Source organism: Girardinichthys multiradiatus, chromosome 20, assembly GCF_021462225.1.
Source record: "Girardinichthys multiradiatus isolate DD_20200921_A chromosome 20, DD_fGirMul_XY1, whole genome shotgun sequence".
NCBI classification, from domain to species: Eukaryota; Metazoa; Chordata; class Actinopteri; order Cyprinodontiformes; family Goodeidae; genus Girardinichthys; species Girardinichthys multiradiatus.
This window is the reverse complement of record NC_061812.1, coordinates 42,489,634-42,507,296: the sequence shown is the minus strand read 5'-3', so window position 1 is coordinate 42,507,296 and position 17,663 is coordinate 42,489,634. Positions and strand designations below refer to the sequence as shown.

General features: G+C 39.3%; 1 protein-coding gene and 1 long non-coding RNA gene across 6 annotated transcripts in view; one reads left to right on the top strand and one right to left on the bottom strand.

Annotated features, from left to right (window-relative positions):
* itpr1b (inositol 1,4,5-trisphosphate receptor, type 1b) overlaps nucleotides 1-17,663 on the top strand; it is a 155,479-nt gene that overhangs the window by 94,431 nt on the left and 43,385 nt on the right. For all 5 annotated transcript variants that reach the window (XM_047347351.1, XM_047347350.1, XM_047347348.1 and 2 more), the window contains 7 exons: nucleotides 7,641-7,824; nucleotides 8,195-8,457; nucleotides 10,091-10,291; nucleotides 12,803-12,913; nucleotides 13,752-13,847; nucleotides 13,922-14,056; nucleotides 16,106-16,213. In XM_047347351.1, coding sequence (XP_047203307.1) covers nucleotides 7,641-7,824; nucleotides 8,195-8,457; nucleotides 10,091-10,291; nucleotides 12,803-12,913; nucleotides 13,752-13,847; nucleotides 13,922-14,056; nucleotides 16,106-16,213 — 1,098 coding nt within the window. The remainder of the gene's footprint in view (nucleotides 1-7,640; nucleotides 7,825-8,194; nucleotides 8,458-10,090; nucleotides 10,292-12,802; nucleotides 12,914-13,751; nucleotides 13,848-13,921; nucleotides 14,057-16,105; nucleotides 16,214-17,663) is intronic.
* Nucleotides 1-17,663, bottom strand: part of LOC124856654 — a 63,146-nt gene that overhangs the window by 6,203 nt on the left and 39,280 nt on the right. The window lies entirely within an intron of this gene.

Sequence of the window (17,663 nt, the reverse complement as noted above, 5' to 3'; positions counted from 1 at the left end):
ATTGGTGCATTGTCATCCTCAAAACCGCCTTCAGGATACAATGTTTGAACCATTGGATGCACATGGTCCTCAAGAATGGTTCGGTAGTCCTTGGCCCATCTAGCACAAGTATTGGGCCAAGGGAATGCCATGATATGGCAGCCCAAACCATCACTGATCCACCCCCATACTTCACTCTGGGCATGCAACAGTCTGGGTGGTACGCTTCTTTGGGGCTTCTCCACACCGTAACTCTCCCGGATGTGGGGAAAACAGTAAAGGTGGACTCATCAGAGAACAATACATGTTTCACATTGTCCACAGCCCAAGCTTTGCGCTCCTTGCACCATTGAAACCGACGTTTGGCATTGGCATGAGTGACCAAAGGTTTGGCTATAGCAGCCCGGCCGTGCATATTGACCCTGTGGAGCTCCTGACGGACAGTTCTGGTGGAAACAGGAGAGTTGAGGTGCACATTTAATTCTACCATGATTTGGGCAGCTGTGGTTTTATGTTTTTTGAATACAAGCTGGGTTAGAACCCGAACATCCCTTTCAGACAGCTTCCTCTTGCGTCCACAGTTAATCCTGTTGGTTGTGGTTTGTCCTTCTTGGTGGTATGCTGACATTACCCTGGATACCATGGCTCTTGATACATCACAAAGACTTGCTGTCTTGGTCACAGATGCGCCAGCAAGACATGCACCAACAATGTGTCTTCTTTTGAACTCTGGTATGTCACCCATAATGTTGTGTGCATTTCAATATTTTGAGCAACACTGTGCTCTTACCCTTCTAATTGAACCTTCACACTCTGCTCTTACTGGTGCAATGTGCAATCAATGAAGACTGGCTACCAGGCTGATCCAATTTAGCCATGAAACCTCTCACACTAAAATGACAGGTGTTTCAGTTTCATTGTCCAACCCCTATATCAGCAGATCCATCACATTTTCCTGTCTTGTACAACAATTAGTTGCATGTCCCTCTTTTAGAACAGAGAGGCCATTGTTGCCTGAATGAAAAACAGATTTATGCGAACGGTCTGCTTGTTTGTTTTCAGGGTTATCCACAGTTGTAAACAAGCCAACAAACATTGTGGGAAAAAGCTAACTCTCAACTGAGAGCTTGAGTTCAGGTTGAAAGGAATCAGAATTGAGTCCTGAAGGGGTAGGCATGCAAAACAGGTGTGAAATGGGACTGTAGGTGGGTTTTGACAAGTAAAAGTGAAGTCATGTTTGAAAAAAGTCAAACAGAAAACACTGGAACTTGACTAACTGGATTCGAGCACACAATCAAGGTGCATGACAGGGAAGCACTGAAGTATTTATTTCAAAGGTGTTTAGAGATGGCCTGCAGCTGGTTGCTCTATATCTGCACACTTGAAGCCACCTGTGTGAACAAGAGTAGCATTCACAAAGTGAGAAATGGAAGGAGACAGGAAATATTTTCATTAAACAGTTCAGTGTTATGGTCGCAGATGAACCCCCTCAGCTTTTAACAAGTCAACCACTCTAGTCGCCACATCCTGTGACAAAATGTGCTAGAATCACAGAACCAGCGAGTTTCAGCTGCTTATTTGCTTATGTTCGGGCGCTGCTCGCAGTGCTCCTCCCACTTCACACCTGCTTGCCAATTCTGCTCTGTTGTTGCTTCATAGGGGTGACAGATTGATTTCAGCCAAGCAGGTCACCGCAGTGCTTACAAAAATCCCACTAAGACAGGAAGAAAGCTTCTCAGGCCATTGTTCAAAGTGATTTGTGAAAGTTGCAGAGAATCGCCATGAAAGGTGAACTGTTGGTATTGCACATCCTCATAAAACTGTAATTTAAAGGATGTGTGTGAAAAACTTTTATTACTCAAAGTAAATGGCAGCAGCTAATCTATAAATGGCTTTTAAAAGTAAAAATGAGAATAACAGCCATCTAAAAAGCATCGTATTTAGTAACACAATGACATCATTAGCTGTGGATTAAAAACACTTCTCATGAAGAAAACAAGCAAAATGGCGCTTGAAACATTTGTTATTCATCAGATTCCTTGTGCCTTTTACTTCCCTGAGGTTTGTTGACACTCTGTTGCTCTTGTTCTTGTATTATATGATTGGTATGTATCTCAATTTCTAAAACATCTACAGTCAACATTCACACAAAACACTGTTTATGACAACTGGTTCCTATTGTTTCTTCTTCTTCATTGTTATTTTATGCTGTTAAAGACGTTTTCTTTATTAATGATCTTATTTTATGTATGGGTAAGTTTAGGCGAGTAGGAATTTTCTTGCAGTCATTTTCTGACTTGTGAAGATCAACACACGACTTCCTTACTGGAATGGCCTGACCTCTTGTCTTCCCTGTTTTCAGAATCAGCTTTATTGCCAAGTTTGTACATACAAACATACAAACAAGGAATTTGACTCCAGTACACTTTGCTCTTTGGTTTGTTTTTGCATTACAGAATATACATATTTTGCAATGTACAATATACACATATATAAATAAAAAGGTGCATTTGCAACATCTGTATGTTGTTGTTTTGTACTCTATTGAATGTTCAACAGAGAAACAGCCTGGGGGAAGAAACTGTCTCTGTCTCTGTGAAGAGAGGTTAAGATAAATAGCCTTCTGTGTCACATCACATCACATTACATATACCTAAGGTAACATGAAATGTGAATTACACGTTTAAAGTTTCCAAAGACTCATATCAAATTAAATGTGTAAATCCATACAAACACGCAATATATATACACTGAAGGAAGAAAGCTTTTTTCCAAAATAAAAATCCATAACTGCTTCTGTTAGAGTAATTAAGAGTATCATCTCTGCTCCGCATTGCACAGAGAACATGTTTTCAACACCTTCTTTTTATTGCATGAGAATTCATAGGACCAAAACAGGTCTTACCAATGTTACTGGAGAGGCTTGTTGTGGCATGCAGCTATCCTCAGCCCCTTCCCAGCATGAGTCACCACCCCCTTCTTTGCTTGGTTCAAGTTCACTGCGCAGCTAACTCTCGGAAAGCTTTAAAAAGATTCTGCAAAGTGAGTTTCCAGGCATTAGCAGCATCAACATACTAGCTCTCCTTTAACCATGTCCAAAGTTTGCTCTTTTTCAAATGTTATACTTTATGGGAAGTTTAATAAATTTTGAGCAGCATCTTATGTCAGATTGTTGTGCTTAATTCTTAGTTTGTTGTCATTGGATACATGCCAGCCTTTGCTTGGCTTGTTGCCTGTACACATTTCTGAGAAGACACATTGGCTTTGCTTTAAATGATCAGTAGTATGTGGCTGTTTTGTGACCGTTTCAGGGAGTAGACCTCAGTGGATGCCAGCTGGGCGGTGGCAAAGTAGTCAAGCATTGCTACCCAATAAGAACAGAGATTGCTTTGTCACTCACTGAGCTGTCAGGCTGCAGAGGGGGGAGGCACATAAAACCAGAGAGCTGGTGGTATAAACAGACCTTACATAAGTGGCTTGTGTTTATGCCAGGAGCCACAGTGGCATCTGACATGAAATGGAGAGAAAAGTAGATGCGCTAAATAATCAGAGAGAATCCCCCGCTGTGTTTCTATGTTGATCCTGTAGATTAGAGGAGAGAGTGGCAAGTCAGTCTAAGCATGACCAGCAAAAGCAGGAGCTGCGTGGCTCCCAGCGACCTTAATGGCTCTGTAGTGATGCACAAAGAGGGTTAATCTTCCCTGTGGAGAGAGCTCTGGCTAATTGGCTGACTGACAGCTTATTTTAAGAATGACTCAACAAGCACTAGGGAGAAACATGTGCTGAACACATTGTCTGGAGAGGTTAATCACATTGGAAGACAATTTTCTTTGAATTTGTTTACTTTCTGTCACATGATCTCTTGATAGCTATGCTACAACGTAATAAAGACTCTGTTGGAAAGTTGTTGTAGTGCTTGACTGTACTAGAAATGAAAGCTATCAGAAATGGTGCAGATTTTAATCTTATCCATTAGTTTAGTGCCTTGTAAGCCATAAATATACATGAATATTGATCTAAAGTATTCTATTGTATCTCTGGCTGTATGTTTAGGTTTGTTGTTATAAGCTGAACCTCTGCCTCAGTTTTAAGTCTTTCACAGGTTTCATTGCTCTATTGCCCTTTATTTAGCTCTATCCATCTTCCTATAAATTCCAACCAGGTTCCTTGTCACCGCTAAAGAAAAGCATCCCCAGAACATGATGTTGCCATCACCATGTTTCACCACAGGAATGGTGTTCTCGGGGGCATGTGAAGTGTTACTTTGGCAGTGTTACTATTGTTTTGCATGTATGCCAAAAAGTTAAATTCTTGTCAGATCTAACCAGAGCAGCCTCTTCTGCATGTTTGCTGTTTAAGAGGCATGGCTTGCATATGTTATGTCACTTGTAGCAAACTGCAAGCAAAATGTGTTGTAGCTTTCTTTTAACAATTGCTCTCTCTGTGGATATAGCTACTCCTTCAGAGTTAGCAGCATCAGTAAAGATGGCTAATGAAAAATGAATGCTCCATTTTATGTCTAAAAGATGTTTGGTCTATCATAAAAAATCCCCCGAAAAACAAATGGAGGTTTGTGGTTGTAAAGTTAAAGTGGCATGAATACCTTTGCAGAGAAGTTATTTTACAGTTTTAGGTGAGAAGGTAATTTATTGTGTTTAAAGTTATGCCAGCATTAAAACCAATTTGTAATGCCATACTATTACTAGAACTTCCTAAAATAAAAAGACCAGTCTGAACAAGCTTTTGGCAGTCTCACCATACTGTGATGGTCATCAGCAGATACACTTTGGTTAAAAACAAATGAGGTTTAATATCCACATGGAATCGGAGCAAACAGAACTCAATACAACATTTGCATGCTGTTCTTTTTGCCTAGCGCATATAGGACAGCCAAGTGTTAATGAAATGAGTGTCGTCATATTAGTGAAGAAATTGAGTTTTTATGGACACAGTCATGAGTTCTGTTTTTAATATGGTGAATCCTGGAGCTGTTGTTTTTTGTTTGGAGGAGTTTTCCTCCTTTTTAAAAGCCTGCTTGTTAATCAGATCGCTATCAATAAATGACCCTGTCTTGTTAGCTGCTTCAACAACAAGCCAGAGAAAATTGTTGCATAAAAGGAGAGGAGTAAAACATTTTAATACATGAAGTGAAGGGCTTTCCATGGGACTTGCCCTGTTTGCTGTTATCATACACTTTCTGCGCAGATATGATACTTTAGTACCATGCACAGTCATTCTGCGTTTCATTGTTTGCATGTTTCCTCCTCTCAGACAAGTGAGTTAGGTTGAACCTGGAAAGAGCCTTATGTAACAGGCTTTCTAAACTGCTCCAGAATCTCTGTACGTGATAAGGCCTGCTAACATCAACTAACCCAACCTCCCTTCCTACTTTCAGACTCTTTTTCTTTCACACTACGCGTTCGCTTCGTGTCATTCTGGCAATGAAAGTAGGGCAGGGTTTTCCTCTCTCCCTGCATCTGGCCCTCTGCAGCTCGTCCTCTGTAGGCTGATGTAACAGTGTTTAGAGCTGAGGTGCAGTGCGTCCCCACTCTAACCACTCAGCTGATTACAGGTCTTATGTAAGGGGGGGATTGTTGTGAGGAAAATGGGGCAGAACTGATGAGTGGGTTTAAAAAAAAAAACACACAGCCTCACGGATACAAGGCTGTCACACAAGATTGCCCTTTGTGTACTTGCATTATGTGTAGAACATTTGCTTCCCTCTGATTTCTTTGGCAAACCTCCCCACTTAACAAAACAATTACGTCTCCAAAATGTTCATTAGGGTCTTGGTTTATCACACAAAGTACAGTTTGTGTTGGAAACTTTTACCTTCATGTTAAATGTGTGCACACTTTGAAGTATGTGCATGTGCAGCACGTGGAAGAGTTGTGGGGATGGTTATATGGACGAAGCATTATTGTGTGCATGCTTTGTAGTCGGCTGCAAGCTAATCCCACGTGTTGTCTTGGGTTTTGCAATCGACGGAGAGCTTGTAGACGTTGACTCTCAGTATTGTCTCCAGCATGCCACAAATATGTTAGTGGTCAAAGGTCATAGAGCATACAAGGTAATGTCAGGTGAGCACAGAGAAGTCTTAAGTTTGTTTTTCTGTGACTCTTATGTAACTGTGTGTAACCAAACAACTGACTTACTGCCTTGCAACCGAAACCATAGGATAATAAACAGAGATATGTGCAAGAAATTGCAAGTACAGTCATATTCAGTAATATTGGAAATTATTGAAAAGTTAATTTATTTCAGTAACCCAATTCACAAAATGAAAGAAATTACATAGATTAATTACAGACTGATGCTTTCAAGCCTTTGTTTTTGTTAATTATGATGATTTTCCAGTTAATGAAAACACAATGTTTAATGTCAGAATATTACATTAGACCAAAAAATATTTTTAATTCAGCAATGTGGGCTTATTAAAAACTATTTTTAAGTTCTGCTTAAAGGTTATTTTCAAAAGGAAGTTTTCATCTGACTAAATATGATATATAGTTTCACCTTTAAAGACCCAGGTTGTCTAACAGAAACATTGTTTTAAGAAAAAAACAAATTGGATTAGTTCAATAATAAATATTATTATATTGCTTATAGATAAATCAAATCAAATCTTGTTTGTCTCATGATGTTCTGGGCCCTGTTTCTACAGGGGCAGGTAGCAAAACTAATGACCTTTTCAACTCCCCTCACTATCCTCTGCAGCGCCCTCTTGTCTGCCATTTTGCTGCTGGAGTACAATGTTTAAATGCAGTAAAAACATCTCAGCCATAATTCTGAGGGATGTTGTGAGAGGCTGGTACAGAGTTATGTTTGTTTCAGTTTCTGCATGAAGTGTTGCCTCTTCTGGGCCATTTTCATGATTGCCGTATTATGCTACCCGCTGTCTCCACAGCAAATCATAGGTGAAATCAAAATGGTTTCCAAAATAAAAAAACATAAACATGACCACATATTTAGGGTATTTGCTAGAAGAATGAATAAAAATCAAGTGGAGATTGTTGCTAAAGGATTTTCAGTGAAAACCTATCTTAGGATTTTGGTTGATTTATGAAAAATGTTGCTTTTATAAGTCACCATTATTTTATCTGCCACAAAACACTTTAGGAATCTCCAGCAAGGTTCCCATGTCATAATTGTCTTGATATACAACACAGTACATATGAGATTAATTGAATTTAATGAAACTGAATTTGCCAACATCTCAAAATAACCTCTGTAGCTCCAGCAGTGTATCAACTCTTTCTAGATTTTGCGAATTGGCTTCTATTTATCACTGAAGTGTGAAGCCTAAAGTACGTGTCCTTCAAATATCTACATTTGTATCTTGTCAGTCAATCGGTCACCCAAAATGTTGCTACAGAAATAAGTTAGAAGTTGTGTTACTTCATATCTTTATGTAACAGTGATGCCTCCTTGCCCAACACCAGGTCAGGGCAACTATAGCCTTATTTCAAAATAAGAGTCTAGTACATGTGTTAAAAAAGACACCTTCATTTACAGGGTGCTTGATTTTAGCTTACATGTATTCTGCAAGTAACAGCTAATGGTGAATCATCTTTACGTCCTAATTTAGAGGTAATAATTATTGAGGGAAAATAAAAGTTAACCAAATTCTCTGTTTTTGTTTTGTTTTGTTGTTGTCCCAGAGGTCATTTTATAATCGTTTAACTGGAGACAACAAATCAGAAAAATTCTTCAAGGTGTTTTATGAGCGCATGAAGCTGGCCCAGCAGGAAATTAAAGCCACTGTGACAGTCAACACCAGCGACCTGGGCAGCAAGAAGAAGGATGAGGAACCGCCAGACAAAGACATGCCAACACGGAAGAAAGGTGAGGGAGGGTCAGGAGTTAGAGGTACCAATATAGTATAAGGTGAACAGGCTGTAAAAGGAAACATTGGCTTTTAAACTCAACTTACATGTGAATGCCTGATCCAAAAAACATACTCCAGTTGCCAGTTGTGTATGTGGCACTTATTTGATCTGGTCTTTAAATACCTGGCTATGTTAAATTTGTTAAATGTTGCTTTACTTTTGTACTACAAACTGCTTAACAGCAGCAATAATAAGGCAGATATGGTACAGTAGAAGACGTGTGGAAATATTAACATTTTTTTATGAATACTGTACAACTTGTCAAATGAAGAATCTCATTTCCACCATTGTCTCTATTTGACTCATTTTTCTATATTTTTGGTTAGTGAAAGACGTGCCGGTGGTTGCAATGGTGACTGAGGAAGTAAAGGAGCAGCTGGTGGAGGCCTCTGCTGTCACCAAGAAAGCGTACACTATCTACCGTCGTGAGGCAGAGGCTGAGGAGCACCAGGCGGCTGCTGACGGTACCCCCATACCGACCGCCGATAAGAGCCAAGACGAAGGCGAAATGAGTGTCATTATTACCATCATGCAGCCCATCCTACGCCTTATGCAGCTGCTCTGTGAGAACCACAACAGAGATCTGCAGGTCAGCCATCATCATTGTTCTGACTGTGGGGATGTTGTTTTGCGTAAATGGCCCTACCTCTCATGAGTCGACAACAGGCTTCCGGACCTCTGTTCTGAATTTTAATCATCGCACTCGGTTATGCAGAATTGAAACCATGTTAAAAATAGGCACCAGTTGCAAAACTTCCTGAAGCTGCTGTTTCCATATCTTTAGTGTGTTGGTCTGGTTTCACTATGATGGTGTATATTTGTAAGCTCCAGCAACCCAGGCAGAACGCTTCCTTCATGAACAGATTCTGTTTAGCCTCTAAAGTGGGACAGGAATTTTTCATATTGATTGTCTGAATGATGCTGTTTCACCCACCATCTCTTCCCAAAATGTACAAGAAAAAGGATGTGTGGCATGCATTAGTATTCAGCCCCATTTGCTCCAATAATTCTAAATAAAAACAACTAGTTGCATTTAAAAGTCACCTGATTAGTAAAATGAGTGTCATTTAATTTCAGTATAAACACATCTTTTCAGTTCAGGTCTCAGAGTTTGGAGAACACTAAAGAAATATGGTGGTGGCTGCATCATTCTGTGGGGATGCTTTTTGACAACAGGGACAGGGAACCTGGACAGAGTTAATGGGAAGATGGATGTAGCTAAACACACGGCAAACATGGAAAAAAAACCTGTTGGAGATAAAAAAGACTTGAGAATGGGCCAGAGGTTCACCTTCCAGTAGGACAGGTGTCCTAGCCAGTGGAATGGTTTAGATAAAAGTAAGGCTGCATGATATTAAGAAAATATGTAATTGCAATACTACTGCTGAAAACTGTAATGAAGATATAAAGGAGCACATTCATCCAGCTGAGCAAATATATTTTCAATATGCAGAAAATTAATGCATGCCACTAATAAATATAATATATATTAAATAATCTTACCAAATATTTGGTCAAACTGCAATACTGCACACACTAGGGCTGGGTGATATGAAGAAAACCTATTATCACAATAGACGATATATATTACGATATGTTTAAATAACCTTGGAAAACAAATGTTATTTGCTACCATTAAAAGGTTTTATTTTAACAATTTCCAACAATCAGTTGCACATAGCTTTTCACAATTAACAATACTGCCACATTATGTCTCTTTCTGTGGTCAACATTAGACCTTTAACAAGATCCCAGCAACCTAAAAGGAAACCAAGCAAGAACCCATAATACTAAATAAAACTGAAATTAAAAAGATGTTATTTTATGCATAAAATAAAAAATTTAGAATAAAAAAAAAAAGTTTACATTAAAAAAAATGTGGTGACCTCAAATTACAAAAATAAAAAGTGGAGATACTGACTATAGGTAATGACTGACCAGGAACAGTAACAGGTATCAAAGATATGCACTACTTTGTTATTATTATGCACTACTTTGTGTTGTTCAATTACATGAAATCCCAATTAAATACAATGAAGTTATTGGTTGTAACATAAGAAAATATGATAATAGCAAAAGAGATATGGGTGCATTTTCAAGCCATTGTATAATTGATTGTCAAGAAGGCAAAGACCCCATGTAAGGTAATTACAACAAGCACTGATAGAAAGAAATTAACCTAGTATCATTTCCTTTTTTCCACCTTTCTTGTCATTCTCCAGAACTTCTTACGCAATCAGAACAACAAGAACAACTATAATCTGGTATGTGAGACTCTTCAATTCCTGGACTGCATCTGTGGCAGCACCACAGGAGGGCTAGGGCTGCTGGGACTCTACATCAACGAGAAGAACGTGGGACTCATCAACCAAACTGTGGAGAGCCTGACTGAGTACTGCCAGGGTCCTTGTCATGAGAACCAGGTGATAAAACCCCTCTCTGAACACTCCTTGTGCATAAAGAGTTAAGATTGGACTTCAACACAATTGTGCTTAAAATTTCTATTAGGTTCTATGCATGATTTTTTTTTATTTTGCTCTAACGGGTGGGGGCAGGTTGTTAAAATTAAGTTCAGATGATTTCTATTCACATAGCTCTGTCATCATTTTTTGGTGAAGTGTGACCATAGTGACAGACTAGAGCCAGTGGCTGAATGAACTGATTTCAGTTCCCTTCAACTGTGCTAGAAGGGGGATTGCCAAACTAAAAACAGCTCTTTATTTAAATCCACAAAAAAGGAAAACACTGAGACAAGTGTTTGGCTGTTTAACAACAACAGCATTTCAGGCCTAAATGAAAGCAGCTACACTGATATGAATGATTTGTTGATTCTGAGCCATGAGGATTTGAAAGCAGTGGGGGGTTTAAAAGTCATTGGGGTCAGGTTAGTCGTTGACCTGCTTTAAATCATGTGAGTCATATGGCTCACATGAGTTAACCCTTGAATATCTTGGTCTATAAACCACTAATCGTATTTCAACTTTGCAGAAATAAACCTAAATGAGCCAGTTTAACATCTGTTTAAGTGTGACAGCATTATGCTAAAAGTCACCAATGAAGTGCCTTGTAAAAGAATTCATTAAACATCAAGTCACATTACATCCACAAACTTCTGTATATTTCATTTCAGTTGTATTTGAAAGAGAAGCACAATGTAGTATATAATTGTGAGATCGAGAAAAGGTAACAAAGTTTTAAATTTTGTTTTAAATCAAACTGTGCAGTGTGCAATTCTGTTTGGCCTCTTCATTGGAACCTCATGTTACTGGAAATACAAGCAGAGGCCATTCGTATTTGCAAAATATTCGCAAAATAGCTTAAGCAAGAGCTGCTACATGGCTAATATTGCTCCTTCTCTACCATCTGACTCTTAAGTTAGGGAAGAAATTCACTGCACTTAAGGGGTTTTCACTTATTTTTACTTTGATTGTTTTTACTGGGCTGGAGTGATGCTATCTATTGCGGGGGCAATGTAACTCCTGTCACATTCGGGTCCTGTAGTATCTGAACACTTTTATGACTACTCGTACAACTATGACTATTGTATCAGGCAGATACCTGATGCTGGTATTTGCATCACTTTATCCCTAGTTTAAGCTCAGTCAGATTTGACAGAGAGGAGCTGTGAACATCAGACATAAATAATAAATATGCTTTGATCTAAACCATTCCTTTGTAGCTCTGGTTGCATATTTAGGGTCATCCTGTTGAAAGGTGAACCTTCACACTCGTCTCAAATCTTTTGCAGCCTCTAACATGTTTTCTTTCAGGAATGTCCTGTATTTAGCTCCATCCATCTTACCTTCATCTCTGACAAGCTTACTTGTAACATATAGGTGATAAAAAGTCCATTTTAGTCTCGTGAGATCAGAGGACCTTCCTCTACATGTTTGCCAAGTCCCACTACAGGGTTTTTAGCAAACTGCAAACAGGACTTCTTATCTTTTTCATGAAGATTTTTTCAAGGCACTATATTTTATGCCAGTATTTATCGACATTGTGATCATTTTAATAAGCAATGACATTAAAACGAGTTCTTTAAAAACAAGGTATGGAATGTATTTCCTTTATTTTTCCTCATAAGAACATTCAGAGAATGTAAATGTGTTTTTTTGAATTGTTGGGAGAGGAAGCTAAAGGCTACATGGTTCCGTGATTGGTACATTGTGTTACTTAATTATTAAGGATGGGGTAAACTCATCTTACTGACCACCTGCCCCTAAAAGTTGATGAAACCTTATAGTTCACCCACCTGACTGTGGTTTCATGTTCAGCATTATACTTATTACAACTACCTGAGGTCCAACTACTTACTTGTTAGCATGACTGTTAATCCATTGGAATGACCTTATTAGGAGAGATACATTTGAGATTAGAAAAAACTTCTTGATAGGAATTGATGTTATTCTTTGATGTGCAATCATGCAAGCCATTTAAAACACTCTTTGTTAGAACACTGCTTTAGTTTGAGGTCTGTGGTTATCTGGTTATGCAAAGCGTTTCTTAATGTCCTGCCTCAGCATTTCTGTTGAGTTGACGTCTGAACTTTGTGCAAAAGTAACACGTTTAGGCCCCAACAATTTGCTCTGCAATAATTCAGGATTCGGAGGACTTTATGGTCAAGTCAATGACTGCAGCTTGGCTAGGTCCTTTGACTGCAGACTAAGCCCAAATCCCCCCTCCATCATGTGCCTGGAAGTTGATAGGTGTCAAATGCACTATGCCTTGTCTTCAGGCAGCTCCACTTTGGTTTCATCTGTTCATCTGTGTTGTGGTTTGTTTAGATGAAACGTGCAAAGCTATGCTTAGCTGACTTCTTCTTTTGAAGGGGCATGACAACCCCCACATGTTCAATACGACCCTGCATTAATTTCACTCTTGATTTATAAATGCATAAATACATTTTCATTAATTTATTTCCTTTTGTTTCCTAGAACTGCATTGCAACTCATGAGTGCAATGGCATTGATATCATCATTGCTCTCATTCTCAATGACATCAACCCTCTCGGTAAGAAGAGGATGGACCTTGTTCTGGAGCTCAAAGTGAGTGCTCTTTGGTCAATTTAATGGGTGTGATAACAGATAAGTTGATGATGGCTAATTTTTTTCCTTCTGCCATACACACGTATAATGTCTACATACAGGCAAAATAAAATAATAATCATTTTTGTTTTATTTGCTCAGAAATGTTTATTGCTGCAGCAGCAGTACAGATTACATAAGTTCAGAAAGTAAATGTATTTATATTCCATTCCAGTCAAATAGGAAATATTTTTTTTATTTCCCTGCCAAAGTACCATAACTAAATAAATCATTGGGTAAAAAACCCTGTTACATTATTACATTTCTACCTTGCAGATACGCTATTTTAAGCAAATTTCACACCACCTTCGCCCTCATGTTTATCTATAATGTAGCATATAAAAATTAGATCTTTAGCTAAGTCAGGCTGCCACAGACTTTTTGGGCTTTTTTTTTTATGTCTAAAAATATTGCAGCATTAGCTTTCCACTTCTAAGATGCCATAAATACTACACAAATGCTCCACAAAGGACTACTGAAAAGTGGCAACAATAAAATCAATACTCCTGTGCTACACTATGCAGATGCTATGTCTGCACTGAAAACACATTTGATTCCAGTACAAATACACTATACAAAACAGGCATTTTAAGTAGCACCCACATTTTTATTTGGATCAAGTCTTGATGTTTTAGAAATTGTGCTTTATATCATCATATTTAGACCTCCTGCATGGCGGATTTCATCTAATAGTTTCACAAGAAGTACAAATGTCTACAATTAGAGCTCCTCTTCAGTTGCTTTTACTTTCCATTTTCTCTATTTAATCTACCGTTCATGCTCACTAATTTTTCCACAGAACAATGCCTCCAAGCTGCTTCTCGCAATTATGGAGAGTCGCCATGACAGTGAGAATGCTGAAAGAATCCTGTACAACATGAGGCCCAAAGAGCTGGTGGGTATGCCCTGCACATGAAATAATCATACACTGTCAAGATTATTTTCTTCTCATCTGGTGGTGTCTTGCAGGTGGAAGTTATCAAAAAGGCCTACATGCAGGGTGAGATAGAGGTGGAGGAGCCTGAGGAGGGCGAGGATGGTGAGGAGGAACATTCTGCGTCTCCACGGAACGTGGGACATAATATCTACATTTTGGCACATCAAGTAAGCCACCAAAGAGACCCACAGCAGCAAATTCATATGCACTACCATTCAAAATAAAAAATGACAAAGCAATTGTTAGTGACCCGATGCTGAGTATATCACTGTACACTCACAGGCCACTTTATTAGGTACACCTGTCCAACTGCCCTTTAACGCAAATTTCTAATCAGCCAATCACATGGCAGCAACTCAATGCATTTAGGCATGTAGATATTGTCAAGATGATCTGCTGCAGTTCAAACCGAGCATCAGAATGGGGAAGAAAGGTGATTTAAGTGACTTTGAACGTGGCATTGTTGTTTGTGCCAGACAGGCTGGTTTGAGTATTTCAGAAACTGCTGATCTACTGGGATTTTCACGCACTACCATCTCTAGGGTTTACAGAGAATGGTCCGAAAAAGTAAATATCCAGTAAGCAGCAGTTCTGTTGGCGCAAATGCCAGAATTTGGCCTCAACAGCATGAAAGCATGGATCCATCCTGCCTTGTATCAACAGTTCAGGCTGGTGGTGGTGTATTGGTGTGGGGGATATTTTCTTGGCACACTTTGGGCCCCTTTGTACCAATTGAGCATCATGTCGACGCCACAGCCTACCTGAGTATTGTTGCTGACCATGTCCATCCCTTTATGACCACATTGTACCCATCTTCTGATGGTTACTTCCAGCAGGATAACGAGCCATGTCATAAACCACGAATCATCTCAGACTGGTTTCTTGAGCATGACAATGAGTTCACTGTACTCAAATTGCCTCCACGTTCACCAGATCTCAATCCAATAGAGCACCTTTGGGATGTGGTGGAACGAGAGATTCGCATCATGGATGTGTAGCCGACAAATCTGCAGCATCTGTGTGATGCTATCATGTCAATATGGACCAAACTCTCTGAGGAATGTTTCCAGTACCTTGTTGAATCTATGCCACGAAGGATTAAGGCAGTTCTGAAGGCAAAAGGTGTCCAACCCGGTACTAGCAAGGTGTACCTAATAAAGTGGCCGGTGAATGTATAATTTCCTTTGACTGATTTAAAAACATGTATGAACTGTCTTTTATACATTTCATTGCACCAGGAACTTCACCTTTCATGTATTAGTTTAATGACAACAAAAACAGTCTTCAAGGCCAAATCCCAACTGCACCATTTGGAGTTATCCCATACACACACTGTGCTTAGCGAGAGTATTCATATACGTTTGAACTTTTTCACCTGTGGTCACATTGGGATTTTGTGTTATTAACCAACACAGTGTTGTGTAATTGTGAAGTGAAAGGGAAAGGATGATAGGTGTTACATTTCTTTTTAACAAAAAAAACTCTGAAACATGTGGTGTGTATTTCGAAAGAAGAGTATGGCACAACTACAAACCTTCTAAGGCCTAGCCATTCACCAGAAGTGATAGGCTTGGCAAGGAAAGCATTATTCACACAATAGACCTGATAGATTTATTGTAACTCTGGAGAAGCTACAACAATCTGCTGGTCAGGAAAAAACAGAAAAAACCTTCGCTACAAATCAAGTGACAAGAACAAAACTATTGTTGAAAGAAAGCTATAAGAAATCCCGTTTGCAGTTTCCTACAAGCCATGAAGGGGACACAGCAAGACTTACGTCTGTAATTGCATGAAAAAGTAACTTTAAAAAGTACTGAATCAGAATACAAATGGATCTGAATACAAATGCACTTGTGTTGGTCTGTGACATAAAATCCCAAAAAAATAGAACTTTTTGGATGTATTGATAAAACCTAAATAGGTTTAAGGTGTGACTACTTTTCAAAGGAGTTCTATTTGTACCTTGAATTATGACTTGTATGGCCAGATTGCATCTGTTATAACCAGGCATTTAGATTTCCAGTTAGTCTCCATATTCCAGTCTTGTTGGTGAAAAGGTTAAGTCATTAAAATAACAAGCTTAATGCACTTAGCAGTTAGAAACCTAATTCCAACAAGCAGGTCTTCCAGTGCAATACATTTGAATAGGGTAGCTTTGCCTTTCTGAGGACTCCACAAACAACATAAGGTTAAATTTTCTGTCTGATCTGTTTCAGTTGGCACGTCATAACAAGGAACTGCAGGCCATGTTGAAGCCAGGGGGGACGTATGGAGAGGGTGATGAAGCATTGGAGTTCTATGCCAAACACACAGCTCAGATTGAGGTCAGCAGGTGCCCCTATGCCTCAGCTAAATATATATATATAGATATAGATATATCTATATCTATATATATATATATAGATATATCTATATCTATATCTATATAAATATAGATATATATCTATATAGATAGATAGATAGATAGATAGATAGATAGATAGATAGATAGATAGATAGATAGATAGATAGATAGATAGATAGATAGATAGATAGATAGATACAGGTCCTTCTCAAAATATTAGCATATTGTGATAAAGTTCATTATTTTCCATAATGTCATGATGAAAATTTAACATTCATATATTTTAGATTCATTGCAAACTATCTGAAATATTTCAGGTCTTTTATTGTCTTAATAAATACAGCTCATGAAAACCCAAAATTCCTGTCTCACAAAATTATCATATCATTAAAAGGGTCTTTAAACGAGCTATGAACCTAATCATCTGAATCAACGAGTTAACTCTAAACACCTGCAAAAGATTCCTGAGGCCTTTAAAACTCTCAGCCTGGTTCATCACTCAAAACCCCAATCCTGGGTAAGACTGCCGACCTGACTGCTGTCCAGAAGGCCACTATTGACACCCTCAAGCAAGAGGGTAAGACACAGAAAGAAATTTCTGAACGAATAGGCTGTTCCCAGAGTGCTGTATCAAGGCACCTCAGTGGGAAGTCTGTGGGAAGGAAAAAGTGTGGCAGAAAACGCTGCACAACGAGAAGAGGTGACCGGACCCTGAGGAAGAATGTGGAGAAGGGCCGATTCCTGACCTTGGGGGACCTGCGGAAGCAGTGGACTGAGTCTGGAGTAGAAACATCCAGAGCCACCGTGCACAGGCGTGTGCAGGAAATGGGCTACAGGTGCCGCATTCCCCAGGTCAAGCCACTTTTGAACCAGAAACAGCGGCAGAAGCGCCTGACCTGGGCTACAGAGAAGCAGCACTGGACTGTTGCTCAGTGGTCCAAAGTACTTTTTTCGGATGAAAGCAAATTCTGCATGTCATTCGGAAATCAAGGTGCCAGAGTCTGGAGGAAGACTGGGGAGAAGGAAATGCCAAAATGCCAGAAGTCCAGTGTCAAGTACCCACAGTCAGTGATGGTCTGGGGTGCCGTGTCAGCTGCTGGTGTTGGTCCACTGTGTTTTATCAAGAGCAGGGTCAATGCAGCTAGCTATCAGGAGATTTTGGAGCACTCCATGCTTCCATCTGCTGAAAAGCTTTATGGAGATGAAGATTTCATTTTTCAGCACGACCTGGCACCTGCTCACAGTGCCAAAACCACTGGTAAATGGTTTACTGACCATGGTATCACTGTGCTCAATTGGCCTGCCAACTCTCCTGACCTGAACCCCATAGAGAATCTGTGGGATATTGTGAAGAGAACGTTGAGAGACTCAAGACCCAACACTCTGGATGAGCTAAAGGCCGCTATCGAAGCATCCTGGGCCTCCATAAG